The 19,574-nt window shown below is 37.8% G+C and overlaps 1 protein-coding gene and 1 non-coding gene across 2 annotated transcripts in view; one reads left to right on the forward strand and one right to left on the reverse strand.

Annotated features, from left to right (window-relative positions):
• The window catches only part of HSF5 (heat shock transcription factor 5), a 49,351-nt gene extending 29,777 nt beyond the window's left edge, over positions 1-19,574 (forward strand). Inside the window, exon 6 of the mRNA XM_030881712.2 lies at positions 18,805-19,574. Within this exon, the coding sequence (XP_030737572.2) occupies positions 18,805-18,875 (71 nt within the window). The 3' untranslated portion in view covers positions 18,876-19,574. The remainder of the gene's footprint in view (positions 1-18,804) is intronic.
• Positions 18,008-18,135, reverse strand: LOC115866418 (U6atac minor spliceosomal RNA). The gene has a single exon (XR_004044654.1). It is a non-coding gene; the product is annotated as a U6atac minor spliceosomal RNA (small nuclear RNA).

Below are 19,574 nucleotides of genomic sequence, written 5' to 3' on the forward strand. Positions count from 1 at the left end.
GTGAGGGGTGGGGGATGAACTGGGCGATTGGGATTGACATTTATACACTGATATGTATAAAATGGATAACTAATAAGAACCTGCTGTATAAAAAAATAAATGAAATTCTAAAATTAAAAAAAAAATGGACCCATACCTCGTACCATACATAAAAATTAACTAAAAAAGGGATAAAAAAAGGAAAAAAAATTAACTGAAAATGAATCACAGACCTAAGTATAAAACCTAAAACTTTTTGAAAAAACAATAAGAGACAAACTTTGCTACTTTGGGCAAAGATTTCTTAGAACACAAAAAGTATGATCAATAAAGAAAAAAATGATAAATTGGATTTCATCAAAATTTAAAACTTCTGCTCTTCGATAGATATCATTCAGAAAATGAAAAGGCAAGCCAAAGCCTAGGAATAAATATTGACAGCAATATTAAAATCAAAATATCAAAACAAAGACATATCTAGAATATAAAAACTCTTACAGTGCAGTTCAAAAATGGGGTACAATATGAACAGACATTTCACAAAAGATACACAGATGGCCAGGAAGCACATGAATAGATGTTTAATCATCAGAGAAGTCGGTTAAAACTGCAATGAGATATCACTGCACACCAATTAGAATGGCTAAAGTTTTTTAAAAAGGAAAAAAACCATGACCATACCAGGTGTTGATAGGGCACTGGAACTCTCATACACTGCTAGTGGGAACTTAAAATAGTATAACCACTTCTGGAAACAGTTAGGCAGTTTCTTAAAAATTAAGTTAAGTATATAAAATCAAGTTAAACTTTGTCCATCCTCTTCTCTCAACCTAATGGCACCTATATTGAGATCATCTGAAAACGAGGGTTTGATTGGGAAGATAACACCCTTAATCTCACCTTTGCCATAGTCTATCAGAGATACTTGAGAAAAGCTTGAGGCCCTCATTAGAGGTACCTCTTACTACTGTTTCAAGTTGGGATAGTAAATTACTTCGATGCACACCCCAAATTACTGAACGCTAGTCAGTTGGTTTTCAACCACAGACAGAGGAATATTCCCTTCCGTCTCTGCTTGCACACTGGCTACCTCTAGCCTGAGTTCATCTCTTATTTTAGGGCTTTGCTGAATCGTCAAGAAAACAGCCAACACATTGTGAATTTTGTCAGCCTTTCCCCGTATGGTTACATGCTCGCTTGGCATGTGGTCTGCTTTCCAGGGTATCACAGGCAGTGATTTTACCAAATGTTTTGAAATAGATTTCAATGATCACCAACGTTCTAGCCTGATGTGCCTTAACCACCTGCTGTCTGACTGCTAAGCCAGTACCACGTATTTTAATTTGAATTACAGCAGCACCTCACTTACAGATTCCAAATTCCATATTAGTCCACATATAAGTTAGGCTACTGTAAAAAACAAAACATAAAAACCAGTGTCTTAAACAATTTAGAAGTTTATTTTTTCCTCATAATAACAGTCCAGAGCTGATGTGGCAGCTTCGCTTTTCTCTGCTAGCCCTCAGGTGTGACGTGGTGAAAGATGGCCCACCACTCTATCCTCATGTCAGCCAGCAGGGTGCTATAAATATCCCTTCCTTTTATGAGCATAATCACTGCTTATGCTCACATCAGTTTGACTAGAACTTAGTCACATGAACAGGCTGCAGGGGAGCTTGGAAATGTGGTCTGTAGCTGTGTCCATTTGCCTGTGTAAACAATACCATGATTTAAAAGAAGAATAAATATTAGGAGACAACTAGCAGTCTCTGTTACATGGACTAAGAGAAAATATTTACAACACAAAATATAAAGCATTGTATTCATAATACATAAAAGCTTCTACAAATCATTAAGAAATAAAGCAATCCAATAAAAAGAAATAAAATAATATTAATGTGCAGTTCAATTGAAGAAATACACATGACCAATAAGTGTATAGAAAGATGTTGAACCACTCAGATAAATCAGTAATCAGAGAAATGCAAGTTATAAATCAACCAAAAAAAATTTTTTTTTGCCAGTCTGACAAAACTTAAATTATTGATAATATCCAGGTTGATAAAGGCGTAGGGAAAAAGGAACCTCCTATACACTGTAATTGGAATGTAAATTTGTAGAGCCAATTGGAGGGCAATTTGGCATGATCTGTAAATAACTAAAATGCTTATATGCTTTGACTCAGGAATCCCATTCCCAGGAATCTCTCCTACAGAGTTCAGTGTAGTGTGTTATTTATAATAGTAAACATTTGGAAAAAAAGCATAAATGCCTGACAGTGGAGTATTAGACAAACTACGATAAGTTCATGTAATGAAACACTGTGCAACCATTTAACAAAATAAAGTAGCTTGATATGTTGTTACTTGGAAAGATAGAAAGTGTTCGTAATATGTTAAGTGAATGAAGCAAGTTGCAGCATACTGTGTCTAGTACAACCCCCTTTCTAGGACAAAAAATATATATATACTGTAAAATTATAGAAAAAAGTCTGGAAGTAAATAAAACTGATACATATAACAGTGGTCACCTCTGGCAAGTAGAATTGGAGGTGTAGAGAGGTATTTTTTTTGCTTCTTAATTTGTGTTTGAGGGTACACAATGGTGGGATTATGGGGAAATCTCCCTTTTTGTATTTGTCTAGATTTTTAAAATTGAAAAAATATTTTAAATAGTTTAAATACTGTAAAGAGTTTTCTATAGTATGAATATAAAAGCCTCAAAATAATAGGAATGAGCAATTTAATGTTTTGAAAAAAAATTTATATCCCAGATATTAATCTGACTTTTGAGATTTAGATATGATTGACTCAAGCTAACCTTATCCCACACCAAAAACGCTTTTCTAAGATTTCTGAGAATTTCTAGGGCTTACAGTGGCTTTTATTTTTGAGTTTCTGCTTTTGCTTAATTCTAGATTCATCCATTTCTCACCTCCTGTAGGTGTTCTGTCTGCTCCTTGCCAGACCAGATGCAGAGCTCAGCCCCCTTACTTTGATTTCTCCCCTCCCCTGAGCATTTACATTAGGTATTTGTATGTGTAGCACACTTTTCTGAAGATTTGGTGAGGTAGAAAGTGTTTGCATTTAAAATATTGCAAATAATTAAAATGGAATGTTAGCCATTGTTCTTTTTAAAGGGCCTTCAGTCAGTTTACCGCTTTCTCACCTTTCCTTGTCAGTAGTCAGTGTGGCCTCCTGTCATGTTGTCCTCTTTCCTTGTACTAGCACCATACCTTCTCTTCTCTGATATCTTTTTTTTTTTTCCATGTTCTTTAATCAGGCCCTGAATTTTGTGTCTTAGGCAGAGAAGGTTAGGAATCTCTTCTGTTTCCTGATGAGGCCTTGAGACCTTATCTTGCCCAACCAAAACAACCTGTCAAGATATATTCCTCAACAGACAGTTACGTCCCCAAGAGGAACTCTGGTTTCTGCTGTTAAAATAATTTCCTCTCTTGGGCTTCCTTGGTGGCACAGTGGATGAGAGTCCGCCTGCCAATGGAGGGGACACGGGTTCGTGCCCTGGTCCGGGAAGATCCCACATGCCGCGGAGCGTCTGGGCCCACGAGCCATGGCCGCTGAGCCTGCGCATCCGGAGCCTGTGCTCCGCAACGGGAGAGAGGCCACTACAGCTAGAGGCCCGCGTACCGCAAAAAAAAAAAAGAAAAAAACCTCTCTTATGGTTTTAAGTGTAACTGATAAAGTAGTTAGCACATTAATTATCTTTTTTAACTCTTCCTTTTTTTTTTTAATTAAGCCTTATCCTTTGGTCAGTGGTGTTGGCAGGTGAGTCTTAACTGACCTTGGCTTCCTGCTGTGAAAGAGAGGAGTTGTGAAATGTTGGCATTATTATGACATCGAATCACATTTTCATTTTATTAGGGGCAGGGAGCAAATAACTTATGCTTAAACTAGAACCTGTTTGCTAAAAAGTTAGCTTTTGTAATGAAAGTGTAAGGAGAAATACAATTCATGAAGTTGGAAATTATTCTTCCTTCATAGAACTTAGCCTAACAAACAGTTGATCTATGAAAACATGGCTACATATAAGGTCCTGTGACATTAAAAGATTTTAACCAAAGTCAGTATAAAATTTATATACTATCTATTAGAGGCTGTACAGCACAGTCAACAGGAAGAAAGCCTCTGGTGTTAGAAAAAACTAAATTAACATCTGGATTCTGCTATTTACTTAACTTCCCTGAGCCTCAAGTTTCTTCATCTGTAAAATGAAGATAATAATAAAACATATGTTTATATAAAACATGTAACTGGCTTAGTATGGTGCCTGGCATATAGTAAGTACATGGTAGCAACAGAATTTTAGCAAAATTATTATTTTCATAATACTTACTATTTTGATGTTTATTACTGTCAAATGCTTTTCAAATGACTGGTCTCACTTTAAATTCATGTGGGCTCTTAGTGTTGCCAGCAGTTCTATAATATTTCCCTAGGCAGTACACTCCCCATTTTCCAAAGCCACTTTATCATATCTTCTCTCTGCTCCAACTTCCAACACAACTCCTCTCTTTTCATTCTCAGCTATGACCTTGTTTCTTACTGAGAAAATAGAAGCAGCTAGAAGAGAACTTTCATATCTTTCCACCAACAAATTTATCAGTCTACCACTTGTGTAACTCTACACTCTGCTTTTCTTCCTATTATAATGGAAGAAAGCCAGTCCTCCCATATGTGTACACAGTCCCCTTTTGTGTACTCACAGACTTAGCCCTGAACAGTTATCCTCCCTTACTCTTCAGTAATTACATCTTACCTTTTATGTTAGATAATTCCCATCAGCATACAAACATGCCATCATAGGTTCTATGTTAAAAGAAATTCCTCTCACCTTCCCTTCATTCATATTTTCATCCAGCTACTCCTCCGTTTTTCTCTTCCCCTTAGAGAAAAGCTCTTTGAAAGCCTATCCTTATCTCAACCAGGTTTTCCAATCAGGTTTTCATTCCGGCTACTCAGCTGAAACTGTTCAATGTCAAGGTTTCCAATTACTGCTCTTGTCAAGGTTTCCAATTACTGCCATGTTGCCAAATCCTGTGGTCCATTCTCAGTCCCACTTGACTGTACCTCAGCAGCATTTGAACAGACTACCTCAACCTTCCTGAAATACTTTCTTCACTTGGCTTCTGGAACATCACCCTTTCCTGGTTTTGCTTCAACCTCACTGGCCACTCCGTAGTTTCTTTTACTGAATCTTCTTTATCTTCCCTGACTTCTAAATATTGATGAGTCCCAGAGCGCAATTCTTGGACCCCTTTCCTTCTCTATTCATTTCCTAGGTTATATCAACAAGTCTCACTGCTTTTGTCTAAATGGTGATGACTCCTAAATTTACATCTAAGCCTCTATCTTCTCTGAACTCCAGGTGTGCATACCTTTTTCCCCTTGCCACTTCTTTGTTTGGATGTCCAGTAGTGTCCCAAATGCATTATAATGCCACCCTTTCCCCAGTTTTACTTATTTCAGGAAATAATACTTCTAGTCACCTCTAGTCAACCAAAAGTCTTGGAATCTTCCTTGACTCTCTTCTCTCTCATCTCACATCCAACCCATCAGCAAATTCTGTCAGTTCTATCTCAGTGTAGATCCAGAATCTGACCATTTCATATCACCTTTACATGCTATCACCATGGTCCAAGCCACTACATCTCTTGCCTAGATCTTTCTGCTTCCACTGTGTGCCCCTACAGTTTTTTCTCCACACAGCAATCAGAGTGATACTTTAAAATTATTTCCCTGTTTAAATTTTTCCAGTGGTTTTCCATCACATTTAGAATAAAATCTAAAAATCCTTACTATGATTTGGCTCCTGGTAACTGCTCTGACTTTATCTCCTGCCACCTTCTATCTCTCTCATCTATTCCAGCCATAGCAGCCCCTTCACTATTGTTTGAACGCACCAAGCATGGTCCTGCCTTCACACTTGCTGTTCCCTCTGCCGGAAATGTTCTTCACCCAGGTATTCACATGGCTTGCTCCTTCATTTCATTCAATTCTCTACTCAAATGCCAGCTCATTATAGGAATCTTCCTGATCCTACTGTCTGTAATAGCACCCTATTCTCCATGTCCTGCCCTCCTTCAGTCCCTATTCTTTTTCCTTGGTTTTCTTCTATAATGTTCATCGCTACTTGACATTTTATATTTATTATTTTTCTCCCCCTCTAGAAGGTTAGTTCCATGAGGGCAAGGATTTTGTTTTGTTCATTGCTGTATCTCCAGCACCTGGAGTATTACCTGTGGCACTCAGTGTTTATACACTGTTATCTTACTAATATACTTTTCAAAAAAGATCCTTGGAAAGAAGCAATCTTTAAAAAAAATTGTGGTAAAATACACATAACATAAAGTTGAACCATTTTTAAGTGTATAGTTCAGTGGCATTAAGTACATTCACATTGTTCTGCTACCATCACCACCATCCATCTCCAGAACTCTTTTCATCTTGGAAAACTGAAACTCTATACCCACTAAACAATTCCTATTCCTCTTCTCCCCCCAGACCCTGGAAAACCTATTTTACTTTCTGTCTCAATGAACAATCTTTAATTAGCCAACAAAAGATAAGTTTTGAACATCTGGGGAGTCAAATTCAACCCATAGGTTGCTTTTAATGAGTGCTTATTAACAACTACTCTGGGGTTGGTACAGTGCTAGGTACACTAGGGATACAAAGGTAGTGTCCTGTACAGTTTTATTCTGCTGGAACTAAGAATTGCATATGTTTTACTAAAGATAACCATCCTATATCTCGTTACTATGCTCTGACATTGAAAACTGAGATATATTTGGTTATGAGTTTTATTTTTATGGCCATTTTCTGCTTTCCCCTTCTTTTTGTCCCATCATTTCAAACTGATAGGAAAGTATACATTTTAGGGGAGATTCACATAACAGAAAATTAACCACTTTAAAGTGAAAAGTTCCATGGGACTTAGGCCATTCACAATGTTGTGCAACCTCTATCTAGTTCCAAAACATTTGCATCACTCCAAAAGAAAACCCCATATTCATGAAGCAGTTGCTCTCCGTTCCGTCCTCTCCCAAGCCCTTGGCAACCACCAGTCTGTGTTCTGTCCCTGTGGATTTACCTATTCTGGATATTTTGTATAAATGAAATCATACAATGTGTGACCTTTTTGTGTCTGGTTTATTTCACTTGGCATGATGTTTTCAAAGTTCATCCACAAGGTAACATGTATATCAGAACTTCATTCCTTCTTATGGCTAAATAGTATTATGTTGTATGTATATATGACAATTTTTTATCCACTCATCTACTGATGGGCATTTGGGCTGTTTCTACCTTTTGGCTATTGTGAATAGTGCTGCTATAAACATTGTACATGTATTTGAATATCTGATATCAATTCTTTTGGGGATATACCTAGGAGTGGAATCGCTGGATCATTTGGTAATTCTATGTTTAACTGTTGAGGAACTGCCAAGCTATTTTCCATAATGGCTGAACCGTTTTACATTCCCACCAGCAGTGTACAAGAGTCCCCATTTCTCCACATCCTCCCTAGCACTTGTTATTTTCCGCTTTTTATTATCACTATAGTCATGCTAAGTAGGTGTGAAGTGGTATCTATCTTATTGTGGGTTTAATTGCATTTCCCTCATGACTAATGATGTTAAGCATCTTTTCATGTGCTTGTTGGACATTTGTAGATCTTCTTTGGAGAAAATATAATTTCTTGGACGACTGTATAATAATATTCGATTTGATGAAATATTCTCCTATTTTGGTTAAATTTCTCTTGGTTAAAGCTGTGGTGTGTGCTATTAGAGCAGAAGTTGGTAAACTATGGCCTATGGGCCAAATCTAGCTCACTGGTTGTTTTTATATGGCCTGCAAGCTAAGCATGTAGCTAAGCTAAGTAACTTTTTTTACATTTTAAATGGTTGAAGGGGGGGAGGATCAAAAGAAGAATATTTCATGACACATGAAAATGATTCAAATTTCAGTAGCCATAAATAAAGTTGAATTGGAACACACAACCACACCATACATTTACATATTATCTGTGGTTTCATACTGCATCAGCGGAGTTGAGTAGTTACAGTAGAGGCCATGTGGCCCCTAAAGCCTAAAGTATTTGCTATCTGGCTCCTTACAGAAGAAGTTTGCCTACTCTGTGTCTTACTTTATTCTACTGTTATGACAAAAATACCATAGACTAGGTGGCTTATAAATAACAGAATTTTTTCTCACAGTTCTGGAGGCTGGGAAATCCAGGATCAAGGTGCCAGCAGATTCAGTGTCTGGTGAGAGCCAGTTTCCTGGCTCATAGACTGCCGTCTTCTTGCTGTGTCTTCACATGGCAGAAGGGACAGAGGAGCTCTCTGGGGTCTCTATTATAAGGACACTAATTTCATTCATAAGAGCTCCACCCTCAGGACCTAATCACCTCCCCAGAGTCCCACTTTCTAACACCATCACATTGGGGGTTAGGTTTTAATACATGAATTTTGAGGAGATATAAACATGCAGACTGTTACACCCTGTATTAGAAAGGCCTCATTCTTAGCTTCTGATTTTTCACAGTCCTGATCATTGATGGCCAGAGAAGCCATTAAGAGTCAGGAGGGGTCCCTGGTTTGTTCCCGGGTTTCAGCACATACACAAAAAAAAGAGTCAGTAGATACTTGTGGGAGGACTCAAAATGAACTAGTATTCAGTTTAGTTCTTGTAGATGATGTATACTAAATCCAATTTTAAAGTATTAAAGGTAGGAACTAAATGTAAAATTTCTGAAGTATCACTTAAATTTCAACTGTCGCTATCATTAGCAGTACCTCCCCTCAATAAAGTTCCAACTCTCCCATTATTTATGGTAAAAATAAGAGAATTTCTTGAAATCACCTCTAAAGACTCCTTTGGCCCCAAATTCTGAAGTACTATGATTCCACCATTAACTGTTGGAATGTCATTATGTTGCTCAGTATCCCACTGAACAGGGGTTTCCTGTATCCCAGAACTTATCAGTGCCCTTCTGTAACTGAATTATTTTGAAAATTTGTCTTCCCTAGGGCATCTTCTTACACTTTAAGCTTTCTTTGAATTTTTTTTCAAGTAGGAGACTTCAAGTTGGTTAGGTATCCAGATTGTACTGATTTCAATAGATGTGCCTTTTGTTAGAAGGAGGTTGTTAATCACAATCATTGCATGCTGTGTGTAGGCCTTTTGAACACGTGTTGACTTAAGAAAATACCTTTTGGATAAAAAAACATCAAGAGGTGCAGAAAATTAGACTCAATAATGCTGCTCCAATTTCTACAATGATATTACCCTAAACCAAGATAGGGTAATATCAGCCAGATATTAATCACCCTAATAACACCCAGATATCAGTCTTATTGTGCAAGCTACACTCTCTTATGTTCTGATAGGTTACTTTATAGTTAAGGGAAACTGAATGTTTAAGAGCAAAGTTCAGTCCACTCCTGAAGAAAGGACTTCTCATTTTGTAGCTATTGGATTATGGATGAGATTTCGTTAAGGTAATAGCCTCCAAATCCTAGAGAGTGTTCTTAGTAGGAGTTAACAACCCAGGGAATTTCCTGGCCATCCAGTGCTTAGGTCTCCGTGCTCTCATTGCCAAGGGCCTGGGTTCGATCCCTGGGCGGGGAACTAAGATCCCACAAGCTGTGTGGTGCGGCCAAAAAAAAAAAAATCCCAAATGAGTAGATGCAATGCTCCTGTCCCTGGAGGCCTTTCAGCTCTCAAATCAACTCAGCCACTGTGATTCTCAAACACTTATCTTCTCTGAGGAGTATACAAGTTTCTCTTCTTTTTTTTTTTTCCTCTCTCTATGTATTTTATTTTATTTTTTTATTGGGGTGTAGTTGTTTTACAATGTTGTGTTAGTTTCTACTGTACAACGAAGTGGAGTTCCCTGTGCTATACAGCAGGTTCTTATTAGCTAGCTATTTTATACATATTAGTGTATATATGTCAATCCCAATCTCCCAATTCTTCCACACCCGCCGACTTTCCCCCCTTGGTGCCCATACATTTGTTATCTACATCTGTGTCTCTGTTTCTGACTAGCAAACCAGTTCATCTGTACCATTTTTCTAGACTCCACATATATGCGTTAATATACAATATTTGTTTTTCTCTTTCTGACTTACTTCACTCTGTATGACATCTCTAGATCCATCCACATCTCTACAAATGACCCAGTTTCGTTCCTTTTTATGGCTGAGTAATATTCCATTGTGTATACGTACCACCTCTGCTTTATCCATTCGTCGGTCGATAGACATTTAGGTTGCTTCCATGACCTGGTTATTGTAAATAGTGCTGCAATGAACATTGGGGTGCATGTGTCTTTTTGAATTATGGTTTTCTCTGGGTATATGCCCAGTAGCGGGATTGCTGGGTCATGTGGTAATTCTATGTTTAGTTTTTTAAGGAACTGCCACACTGTTCTCCATAGTGGCTGTATCAGTTTACATTCCCACCAACAGTGCAAGAGGGTTCCCTTTTCTCCACACCCTCTCCAGCATTTGTTGTTTGTAGATTTTCTGATGATGCCCATTCTAACTGGTGTGAGGTGATACCTCACTGTAGTTTTGATGTGCATTTCTCTAATAATTAGTGATGTTGAGCAGCTTTTCATGTGCTTCTTGGCCATCTGTATGTCTTCTTTGGAGAAATGTCTATTTAGGTCTTCTGCCCATTTTCTGATTGGGTTGTTTGATTTTTTGATGTTGAGCTGCGTGAGCTGTTTATATATTTTGGAGATTAATCCTTTGTCCGTTGCTTCGTTTGCAAATATTTTCTCCCATTCTGAGACTTGTCTTTTTGTTTTGTTTATAGTTTCCTTTGCTGTGCAAAACTTTTTAAGTTTCATTAGGTCCCATTTGTTTATTTTTGTTTTTATTTCCATTACTCTAGGAGGTGGGTCAAAAAGGATCTTGTTGTGATTTATGTCAGATAGTGTTCTTCCTATGTTTTCTTCTAAGAGTTTTATAGTGTCTGGTCTTACCTTTAGGTCTTTAATCCATTTTGAGTTTTTTTGTGTGTATGGTGATAGGGAGTGTTCTAATTTCATTCTTTTACATGTAGCCATCCAGTTTTCCCAGCACCAGTTATTGAAGAGACTGTCTTTTCTCCATTGTATATGCTTGACTCCTTTGTCATAGATTAGTTGACCATAGGTGTGTGGGTTTATCTCTGGGCTTTCCATCCTGTTCCATTGATCTATATTTTTGTTTTTGTGCCAGTACCATATTGTCTTGATTACTGTAGCTTTGTAGTATAGTCTGAAGTCAGGGAGTCTGATTCCTCCAGCTCCGTGTTTTTCCCTCAAGGTTGCTTTGGCTATTTAGGGTCTTTTGTGTCTCCATACAAATTGTGAAATTTTTTGTTCTAGTTCTGTGAAAAATGCCATTGGTAGTTTGATAGGGATTGCATTGAATCTGTAGATTGCTTTGGGTAGTATAGTCATTTTCACAATATTGATTCTTCCAATCCAAGAACATGGTATATCTCTCCATCTGTTTGTGTCATCTTTGATTTCTTTCATCAGTGTCTTACAGTTTTCTGAGTACAGTTCTTTTGTCTCCTTAGGTAGGTTTATTCCTAGGTATTTTATTCTTTTTGTTGCAATGGTGAATGGTATTGTTTCCTTAGTTTCTTTTCCTGATCTTTCATTGTTAGTGTATAGGAATGCAAGAGATTCTGTGCATTAATTTTGTATCCTGCAACTTTACCAAATTCATTGATTAGCTCTAGTAGTTTTCTGGTAGCATCTTTAGGATTTTCCATGTGTAGTATCATGTCATCTGCAAACAGTGACAGTTTTACTTCTTCTTTTCCAATTTGTATTCCTTTTATTTCTTTTTCTTCTCTGACTGCCATGGCTAAGACCTCCAAAACTATGTTGAATAATAGTGGCAAGAGTGGACATCCTTGTCTTGTTCCTAATATTAGAGTAAATGCTTTCAGTTTTTCATCATTGAGAATGATGTTTGCTGTGGGTTTCTCGTATATGGCCTTTATTATGTTGAGGGTGGTTCCCTCTATGCCTACTTTCTGGAGAGTTGTTATCATAAATCGGTGTTGAATTTTGTCAAAAGCTCTTTCTGCATCTATTGAGGTGATCATATGGTTTTTATCCTTCAGTTTGTTAATACGGTGTATCACATTGATTGATTTGGATATATTGTAGAATCCTTACATCCCTGGGATAAATCCCACTTGATCATGGTGTATGATCCTATTAATGTGTTGTTGGATTCTGTTTGCTAGTGTTTTATTGAGGATTTTTGCATGTATATTCATCAGTGATACTGGTCTGTAATTTTCTTTTTTTGTAGTATCTTTGCCTGGTTTTGGTATCAGGGTGATGGTGGCCTCATAGAATGAATTTGGGAGTGTTCCTTCCTCTGGAATGTTTTGGAAGAGTTTAAGAAGGATGGTTGGTAGCTCTTCTCTAAATGTTTGGTAGAATTCACCTGTGAAACCATCTGGTCCTGGACTATTGTTTGTTGGAAGATTTTTAATCAGAGTCTCAATTTCAGTGCTTGAAATTGGTCTGTTTACATTTTCTATTTCTTCCTGGTTCAGTCTTGGAAGGTTGTACCTTTCTAAGAATTTGTCCATTTCTTCCAGGTTGTCCATTTTATTGGCATAGAGTTGCTTTCTCTTAGGATACTTTGTATTTCTGCAGTGTCTGTTGTAACTTCTCCTTTTTCATTTCTAATTTTATTGATTTGAGTCCTCTCCCTCTTTTTCTTGATGAGTCTGGCTAATGGTTTATCAATTTTTTTTATCTTCTCAAAGAACTAGCTTTTAGTTTTATCGATCTTTGCTATTGTTTTCTTTGTTTCTATTTCATTTATTTCTGCTCTGATCTTTATGATTTCTTTCCTTCTACTAACTTCGGGTTTTGTTTGTTCTCTCTGTAGTTCCTTTAGGTGTAAGGTTAGATTGTTTGAGATTTTTCTTGTTTCTTGAGGTAGGATTGTATTGCTATAAACTTCCCTCTTAGAACTGCTTTTGCTGCATCCCATACATTTTGGATCATCGTGTTTTCATTGTCATTTGTCTGTAGGTATTTTTTGATTTCCTCTTTGATTTCTTCAGTGATCTCTTGGTTATTTAGTAGTGTATTGTTTATTAGCCTCCATGTGTTTGTGTTTTTTACGTTTTTTTCCTGTAATTTTTTTCTAATCTCATAGCATTGTGGTCAGAAAAGATGCTTGATACAATTTCAATTTTCTTAAATTTGCTGAGGCTTGATTTGTGACCCAAGATGTGATCTGTCCTGGAGAATGTTCCATGTGCATTTGAGAAGAAAGTGTAATCTGCTGTTTTTGGATGGAATGTCCTATAAATATCAATTAAATCTATCTGGTCTGTTGTGTCATTTAAAGCTTGTGTTTCCTTATTAATTTTCTGTCTGGATAATCTGTCCATTGTTGTAAGTGAGGTGTTATAGTCCCTCGCTATTATTGTGTTACTGTCGATTTCCTCTTTTATAGCTGTTAGCATTTGCCTTATGTATTGAGGTGCTCCTATGTTGGGTGCATATATATTTATAATTGTTATATCTTCTTCTTGGATTGATCCCTTGATCATTATGTAGTGTCCTTCCTTGTCTCTTGTAACATTCTTTATTTTAAAGTCTGTTTTATCTGATATGAGTATTGCTACTCCAGCTTTCTTTTGATTTCCATTTTCATGGAATATCTTTTTCCATCCCCTCACTTTCAGTCTGTATGTGTCCCTAGGTCTGAAGTGGGTCTCCTGTAGACAGCATATATGTGGGTCTTGTTTTTGTATCCATTCAGCGAACCTGTGTCTTTTGGTTGGAGCATTTAATCCATTCACGTTTAAGGTAATTCTTGATGTGTATGTTCCTATTACCATTTTCTTAATTGTTATGGGTTTGTTTTTGTAGGTGCTTTTCTCCTCTTGTGTTTCTCACTTAGAGAATTTCCTTTAGCATTTGTTGTAGAGCTGGTTTGGTGGTGCTGAATTCTCTTAGCTTTTGCTTGTTTGTAAAGCTTTTGATTTCTCTGAATGAGATCCTTGCTGGGTAGAGTATTCTTGGTTGTAGATTCTTCCCTTTCATCACTTTCAATGTATCATGCCACTCCCTTCTGGCTTGCAGAGTTTCTGCTGAGAAATCAACTGTTAACCTTGTGGAGATTACTTTGTATGTTATTTGTCATTTTTCCCTTGTAGCTTTTAATAATTTTCCTTTGTCTTTAATTTTTGTCTGTTTGATTACTGTGTGTCTCGGTGTGTTTCTCCTTGGGTTTATCCTGCCTGGGACTGTCTGCACTTCCTGGACTTGGCAGGCTATTTCCTTTCCCATGTTAGGGAAGTTTTCGACTATAATCTCTTCAAATACTTTCTCGGGTCCTTTCTCTCTCTCTTCTCCTTCTGGGACCCCTATAATGTGAATGTTGGTGCGTTTAATGTTGTCCCTGAGGTCTCTTAGGCTGTCTTCGTTTCTTTTCATTCCTTTTTCTTTATTCTGTTCTGCAGCAGTGATTTCCACCATTCTGTCTTCCAGGTCACTTATGCATTCTTCTGCCTCAGTTATTCTGCTATTGATTCCTTCTAGTGTATTTTTCATTTCAATTATTGTATAATTCATCTCTGTTTGTTTGTTCTTTAATTCTTCTAGGTGTTTGCTCTTTAATTCTTCTAGGTCTTTGTTAAACATTTCTTTCATCTTCTCGATCTTTGCTTCCATTCTTTTTCCGAGGTCCTGGATCATCTTCACTACCATTATTCTGAATTGTTTTTCTGGAAGGTTGCCTATCTCCACTTCACTTAGTTGTTTTTCTGGGATTTTATCTTGTTCCTGCATCTGGGATGTAGTCTTCTGATTTTTCATTTTGTCTATCTTTCTGTGGTTGTGGCTTTCATTCCGCAGGCTGCAGGATTGTAGTTCTTCTTGCTTCTGCTGTCTGCCCTCTGGCGGATCATGGTTCTCTTCTGAATGAAGTCCTATGAACCTCTAGTAACATCAGGCTAGTCTCTGTCTTTTTGCATTTTTATTGGTTTCTATACTTTAATTCCTTGATTGGCAGCTTTGTTAATGAAGGAAGCTCACTTTAATAAAATTATTGTGTTTAGATGCTTGTTCTTAGAAGCTGTGTGCCAAATGCTTTTTTTAAAAACATATTTATTTATTTGGCTGCCCTGGTTCTTAGTTGTGGCACACAGGATCTTTGTTGCAACCTGTGGGATCTAGCTCCCTGACCAGGGATTGAACCCGGGCCCCCTGCATTGGGAGCGCAGAGTCTTAACCACTGGACCACCAGGGAAGTACTGACAAATGCTGTTTTAAAGCCCAATCATTAAGGCTAAGAGGATTTGTTGCTCATACATAACTCACTACATAACTCATTCTGAGACTATTACAGAGTCATACAGACTATTGTTTCTTTAAACATGCCTATTTGTGATGTGCTGTTGTCCATTATTTGAACCTATCAATACAATAAAGTGTCAATTAAATAAATGACATTTGTTCACTGAAAAAAAGAGGATTTGTTGTTGTTGTTCTTCAGTCTGCCTCCCCATAAGAGCTCTGTAGGTGCTTTATAGTCTTTACCTTTGTCAGTATCAAGAACTCCTACTCTGCTTTCAAAGCAGGGTTGCAGTTGGGTCTGTTCATTTTCCAAATTCTTATTTTCGTATTTTCTGTCACCATATGGCCTTTCCTTCTTATTCTGATATGGAGTTGAAGTGTGTAGAGAATGATCATAATTAGGTAATACTCATTCTGTATCCTTTGGTCAGCTTTTTTTTTTTTTTTTGCGGTACGCGGGCCTCTCACCGCTGCGGCCTCTCCCGTCGCGGAGCACAGGCTCCGGACGCGCAGGCTCAGCGGCCATGGCTCACAGGCCCAGCCGCTCCGCGGCACGTGGGATCCTCCCGGACCGGGGCACGAACCCGCGTCCCCTGCATTGGCAGGCGGACTCTCAACCACTGCGCCACCAGGGAAGCCCTGGTCAGCTTTTAAAAATCCTGATGCCTAGGTTGTACTCTGTACCAATTAAATCAGAATGTATGGGGGTGGAAGCCCTCGATCTCAGTATTTTTTTAAAGCTCCCCAGGTGATTCCAATGTGCAGCAAGATTTAGAAACCATTGGCTTTGCTTATTAGCCATATAGTGTAGAGGTTCTTTCAGTCATCTCTTCACTCCTCAGGATTAATTAGATGACCTTCTAATAATGCATTTTAGTTACTTGAAAAAAAGATGTTATATAAATTGAGATATTACTGTAATCATTGTCACTGTTCTTTAGACTGTAAAGAAGCCATTTTTGTGGTAAAATATACATAACATAAAATTTACCTTTTTAACCTTTTTTAAGTGTACAATTCGGTGGCATTAAGTACATTCACATTATGTACTACCACCACCACCTTCCATCTCCAGAACTTTTCTCATCTTCCCAAACTGAAATTCCATATCCATTCCGTCCTTCCCTGCAGCCCCTGGCAACCATCATTCTACTTTCTGTCTCTATGAATTTGACAACCCTAGCTACCTCATATGAGTAGAATCATACAGTATTTATCCTTTTGTGACTAACTTATTTCAATTAGCGTGATATCTTCAAGGCTCACTCATGTTGTAGCATTTGTCAGAATTTCCTTCCTTTTTAACGCTACATAATATTCCCTTGTATGTAGCTACCACATTTTGTTTTTCCATTCATCCATCGATGGACACTTGGATTGCTTTCACTTTTTGGCTATTGTAAATAATGCTGCCATGATCATGGATGTACAAGAAGCCACTTTTAAGTGATAAACTGATGTCTGTTCTCCCTCTACAAGATGCTTATCTGGATAGATGCTTGTTTTTTGTTTGTTTGTTTGTTTTTAATTTTTTTGGCCTCACAGCATGGCATGCAGGATCTTAGTTCCCCAACCAGGGACTGACCCCTTCCCCCTGCAGTGGAAGCTTGGAGCCCTAACCACTGGACTGCCAGGGAATTCTGAAATTGCTTGTTCTTTATGGATAGGTTGTAGTGTTGTTCACCAGATGAGCTAGTACCTTCTCCTAGTGATTGGTCTTCCTTTCACAAAATATGGAAAAAATTAGATACTGTTCCAAATGCCCTCTAGATTGACTCATAGTTGGTGGTAGAATTATTTTATTGTATCATCTGTCTTGCCCAGGCTGTTGATCAATCCTACAAAGGTTGTGTTCTACAAATATAGTAACAAAAGTCTCTGTATGTCTAGTAGGAAATAAAGGACTCATTCTGTATAATTTAGTTTAACTCCAAAATGCTACTAGGACAAAATTGTAAGCCTAAAAATCAACCTAAAAAAGGCTCCCTTTTGGAGGTCATGTTGCTCTAGAAATTGCAAACTAATTAGACTGAATCTAGAAGCCACATTAGGATTCCTTCATTTCTGACTATGTTATTCAGATAGGCCATTTAACTCTATTTCTTTTCTTTTTTAAACATCTTTATTGGAGTATAATTGCTTTACAATGGTGTGTTAGTTTCTGCTTTATAATGAAGTGAATCAGCTATACATATACCTATATCCCCATATCTCCTCCCCTCCCACCCTCCCTATCCCACCCCTCCAGGTGGTCGCAGAGTACCGAGCTGATCTCCCTGTGCTATGCGGCTGCTTCCCACTAGCTATCTATTTTACATTTGGTAGTGTATATATGTCAGTGCCACTCTCTCACTTTGTCCCAGCTTACCCTTCCCCATCCCCATGTCCTCATGTCCATTCTCTACATCTGGGTCTTTATTCCTGTCCTGCCCCTCGGTTCTTCAGAACCTTTTTTTTTTTTAAGATTCCATATGTATGTGTTAGCATACGGTATTTGTTTTTCTTTTTCTGACTTACTTCACTCTGTATGACAGACTGTAGGTCCATCCACCTCACTACAAATAACTCAATTTCGTTTCTTTTTATGGCTGAGTAATATTCCATTGTATATATGTGCCACATCTTCTTTACCCATTCATCTGTCGATGGACACTTAGGTTGCTAAAAACAGTGGTTAGATGCCATGAAGTAGGTGGCAGTGCCTTAACCGCATGCGTGTTGTCAGGCCCGAAGGCCTTTTCCATCCTTGTCAAGGGGAGTGCTAACCTTCTCTCTCCTTTCATACAACACTTAACTCTATTTCTGTACATGGTCTTAGCTTTTTATGTTAAAGAACCTAGTGCCTGAACTGAGAGCTCACTTTTTTACTTCTTTCCAGTCTTAATGACCACTCTTTGTTTCTTGACCTCCTTGAAGGGTATACTTTATTTTTAACAGACAATTCAGGTAGACCTTTTTATAAGAGAATCAGCTGTGTTAGTCAATAAGTGGAAATTTTTTGGAGGCAATCAACTTTGGAAAGGTAGTGATTACTTATTTTAACATTGTATTTCTGAAGGCATTACTTTTTCATATTCCCAAAACCCACCTATCTATTTTTATAGCATCGAAGAAATGAATTTTCATTTGTGTGTGTTTATTTCACTTTGATCTTTTTGGCACTTTTCCTTAATTTTTCACTTATAATAAAAGTCAGTTGGAAAGAGGCTTATCCACATCACTAAAAGGAGAGAAACTTTAAACTTTGTTAGTCTCTTTGGGTTAACAACTGGGCTGCATCTGTGTGCTTTAGAGGTACGGGAATGCCCCCCAAATTGAGAATCTGATGAGGTAATGTGATTTTAGAGCCCAGTCTACAGGTGAAACATAGCAACTTGTTCTTCTTGTCTAAAGACTTGTCTATTGAACTCTCCAGTTCGAGAAGCTAAGAGTGAGTAAACAAATCTTTTTTCTTTCTAGATCTTCATCTGCTGGTGGATGTGGCCTGCAAACAGGAGCACTTTCCACAGGAGGAAGAATTAAAAGAGTGAGAATGGATGACAAACGTGACATTGTGCACTGGCTGTAGCTGGAGGCAGACTAGCCTTGCACATGACACACTGTTGGGGCTCTTTCAGTTCTTTAAGGAAAAAAAGTATTTTTTTTTGTTAATTGAGAATTTTGTTAATTGAGAATTGGGAATTTGGTATTTACTACAGCTGTTCAGTTCAGATTGTTTACCTGGACAAACTACCAACCATCTAGCAGTCTTTTTTTTTGCTGCCCAGATCCCTTTCAAATGAAAGTTCCTGGTCTTCTGTTACAGTCAAAAAGCATCTAAAAACAGCTGCATCTATGGTACCGGAGAATAATCTGTGTGGGTGTGCTGGTTTGTCGTCTCGCCACTCTCAAAAGTAGTCAGCACAACTCCAGTGGGGAGTTCAGTCTATCTGTTTCAAGTCACAGTGTGATCCTTTTAGAGAAAATTGTGTGAGAAACAAAGGCCTGTGAGGTAACCAAGATCACAGGTCTAAATGGGTCAGGAATTCCAGGGAGAAACCCTGGGAAAGAGTTAATTTTCTAAGTGATTAACCAGGAAATGCTCTTACTTCCTAACCCAGCATTCTGTTTCAAAAGCAAGGCGTCCGGACTTGGACCATCCATCACACTTAACAGCCCCTGATTCTTCTATATTTACGGGAGCGTTCTTCTATTTTCATATCTTTCTTTAATTTTAATGATACATTATC

Source organism: Globicephala melas, chromosome 20, assembly GCF_963455315.2.
Source record: "Globicephala melas chromosome 20, mGloMel1.2, whole genome shotgun sequence".
Lineage (NCBI taxonomy): Eukaryota > Metazoa > Chordata > Mammalia > Artiodactyla > Delphinidae > Globicephala > Globicephala melas.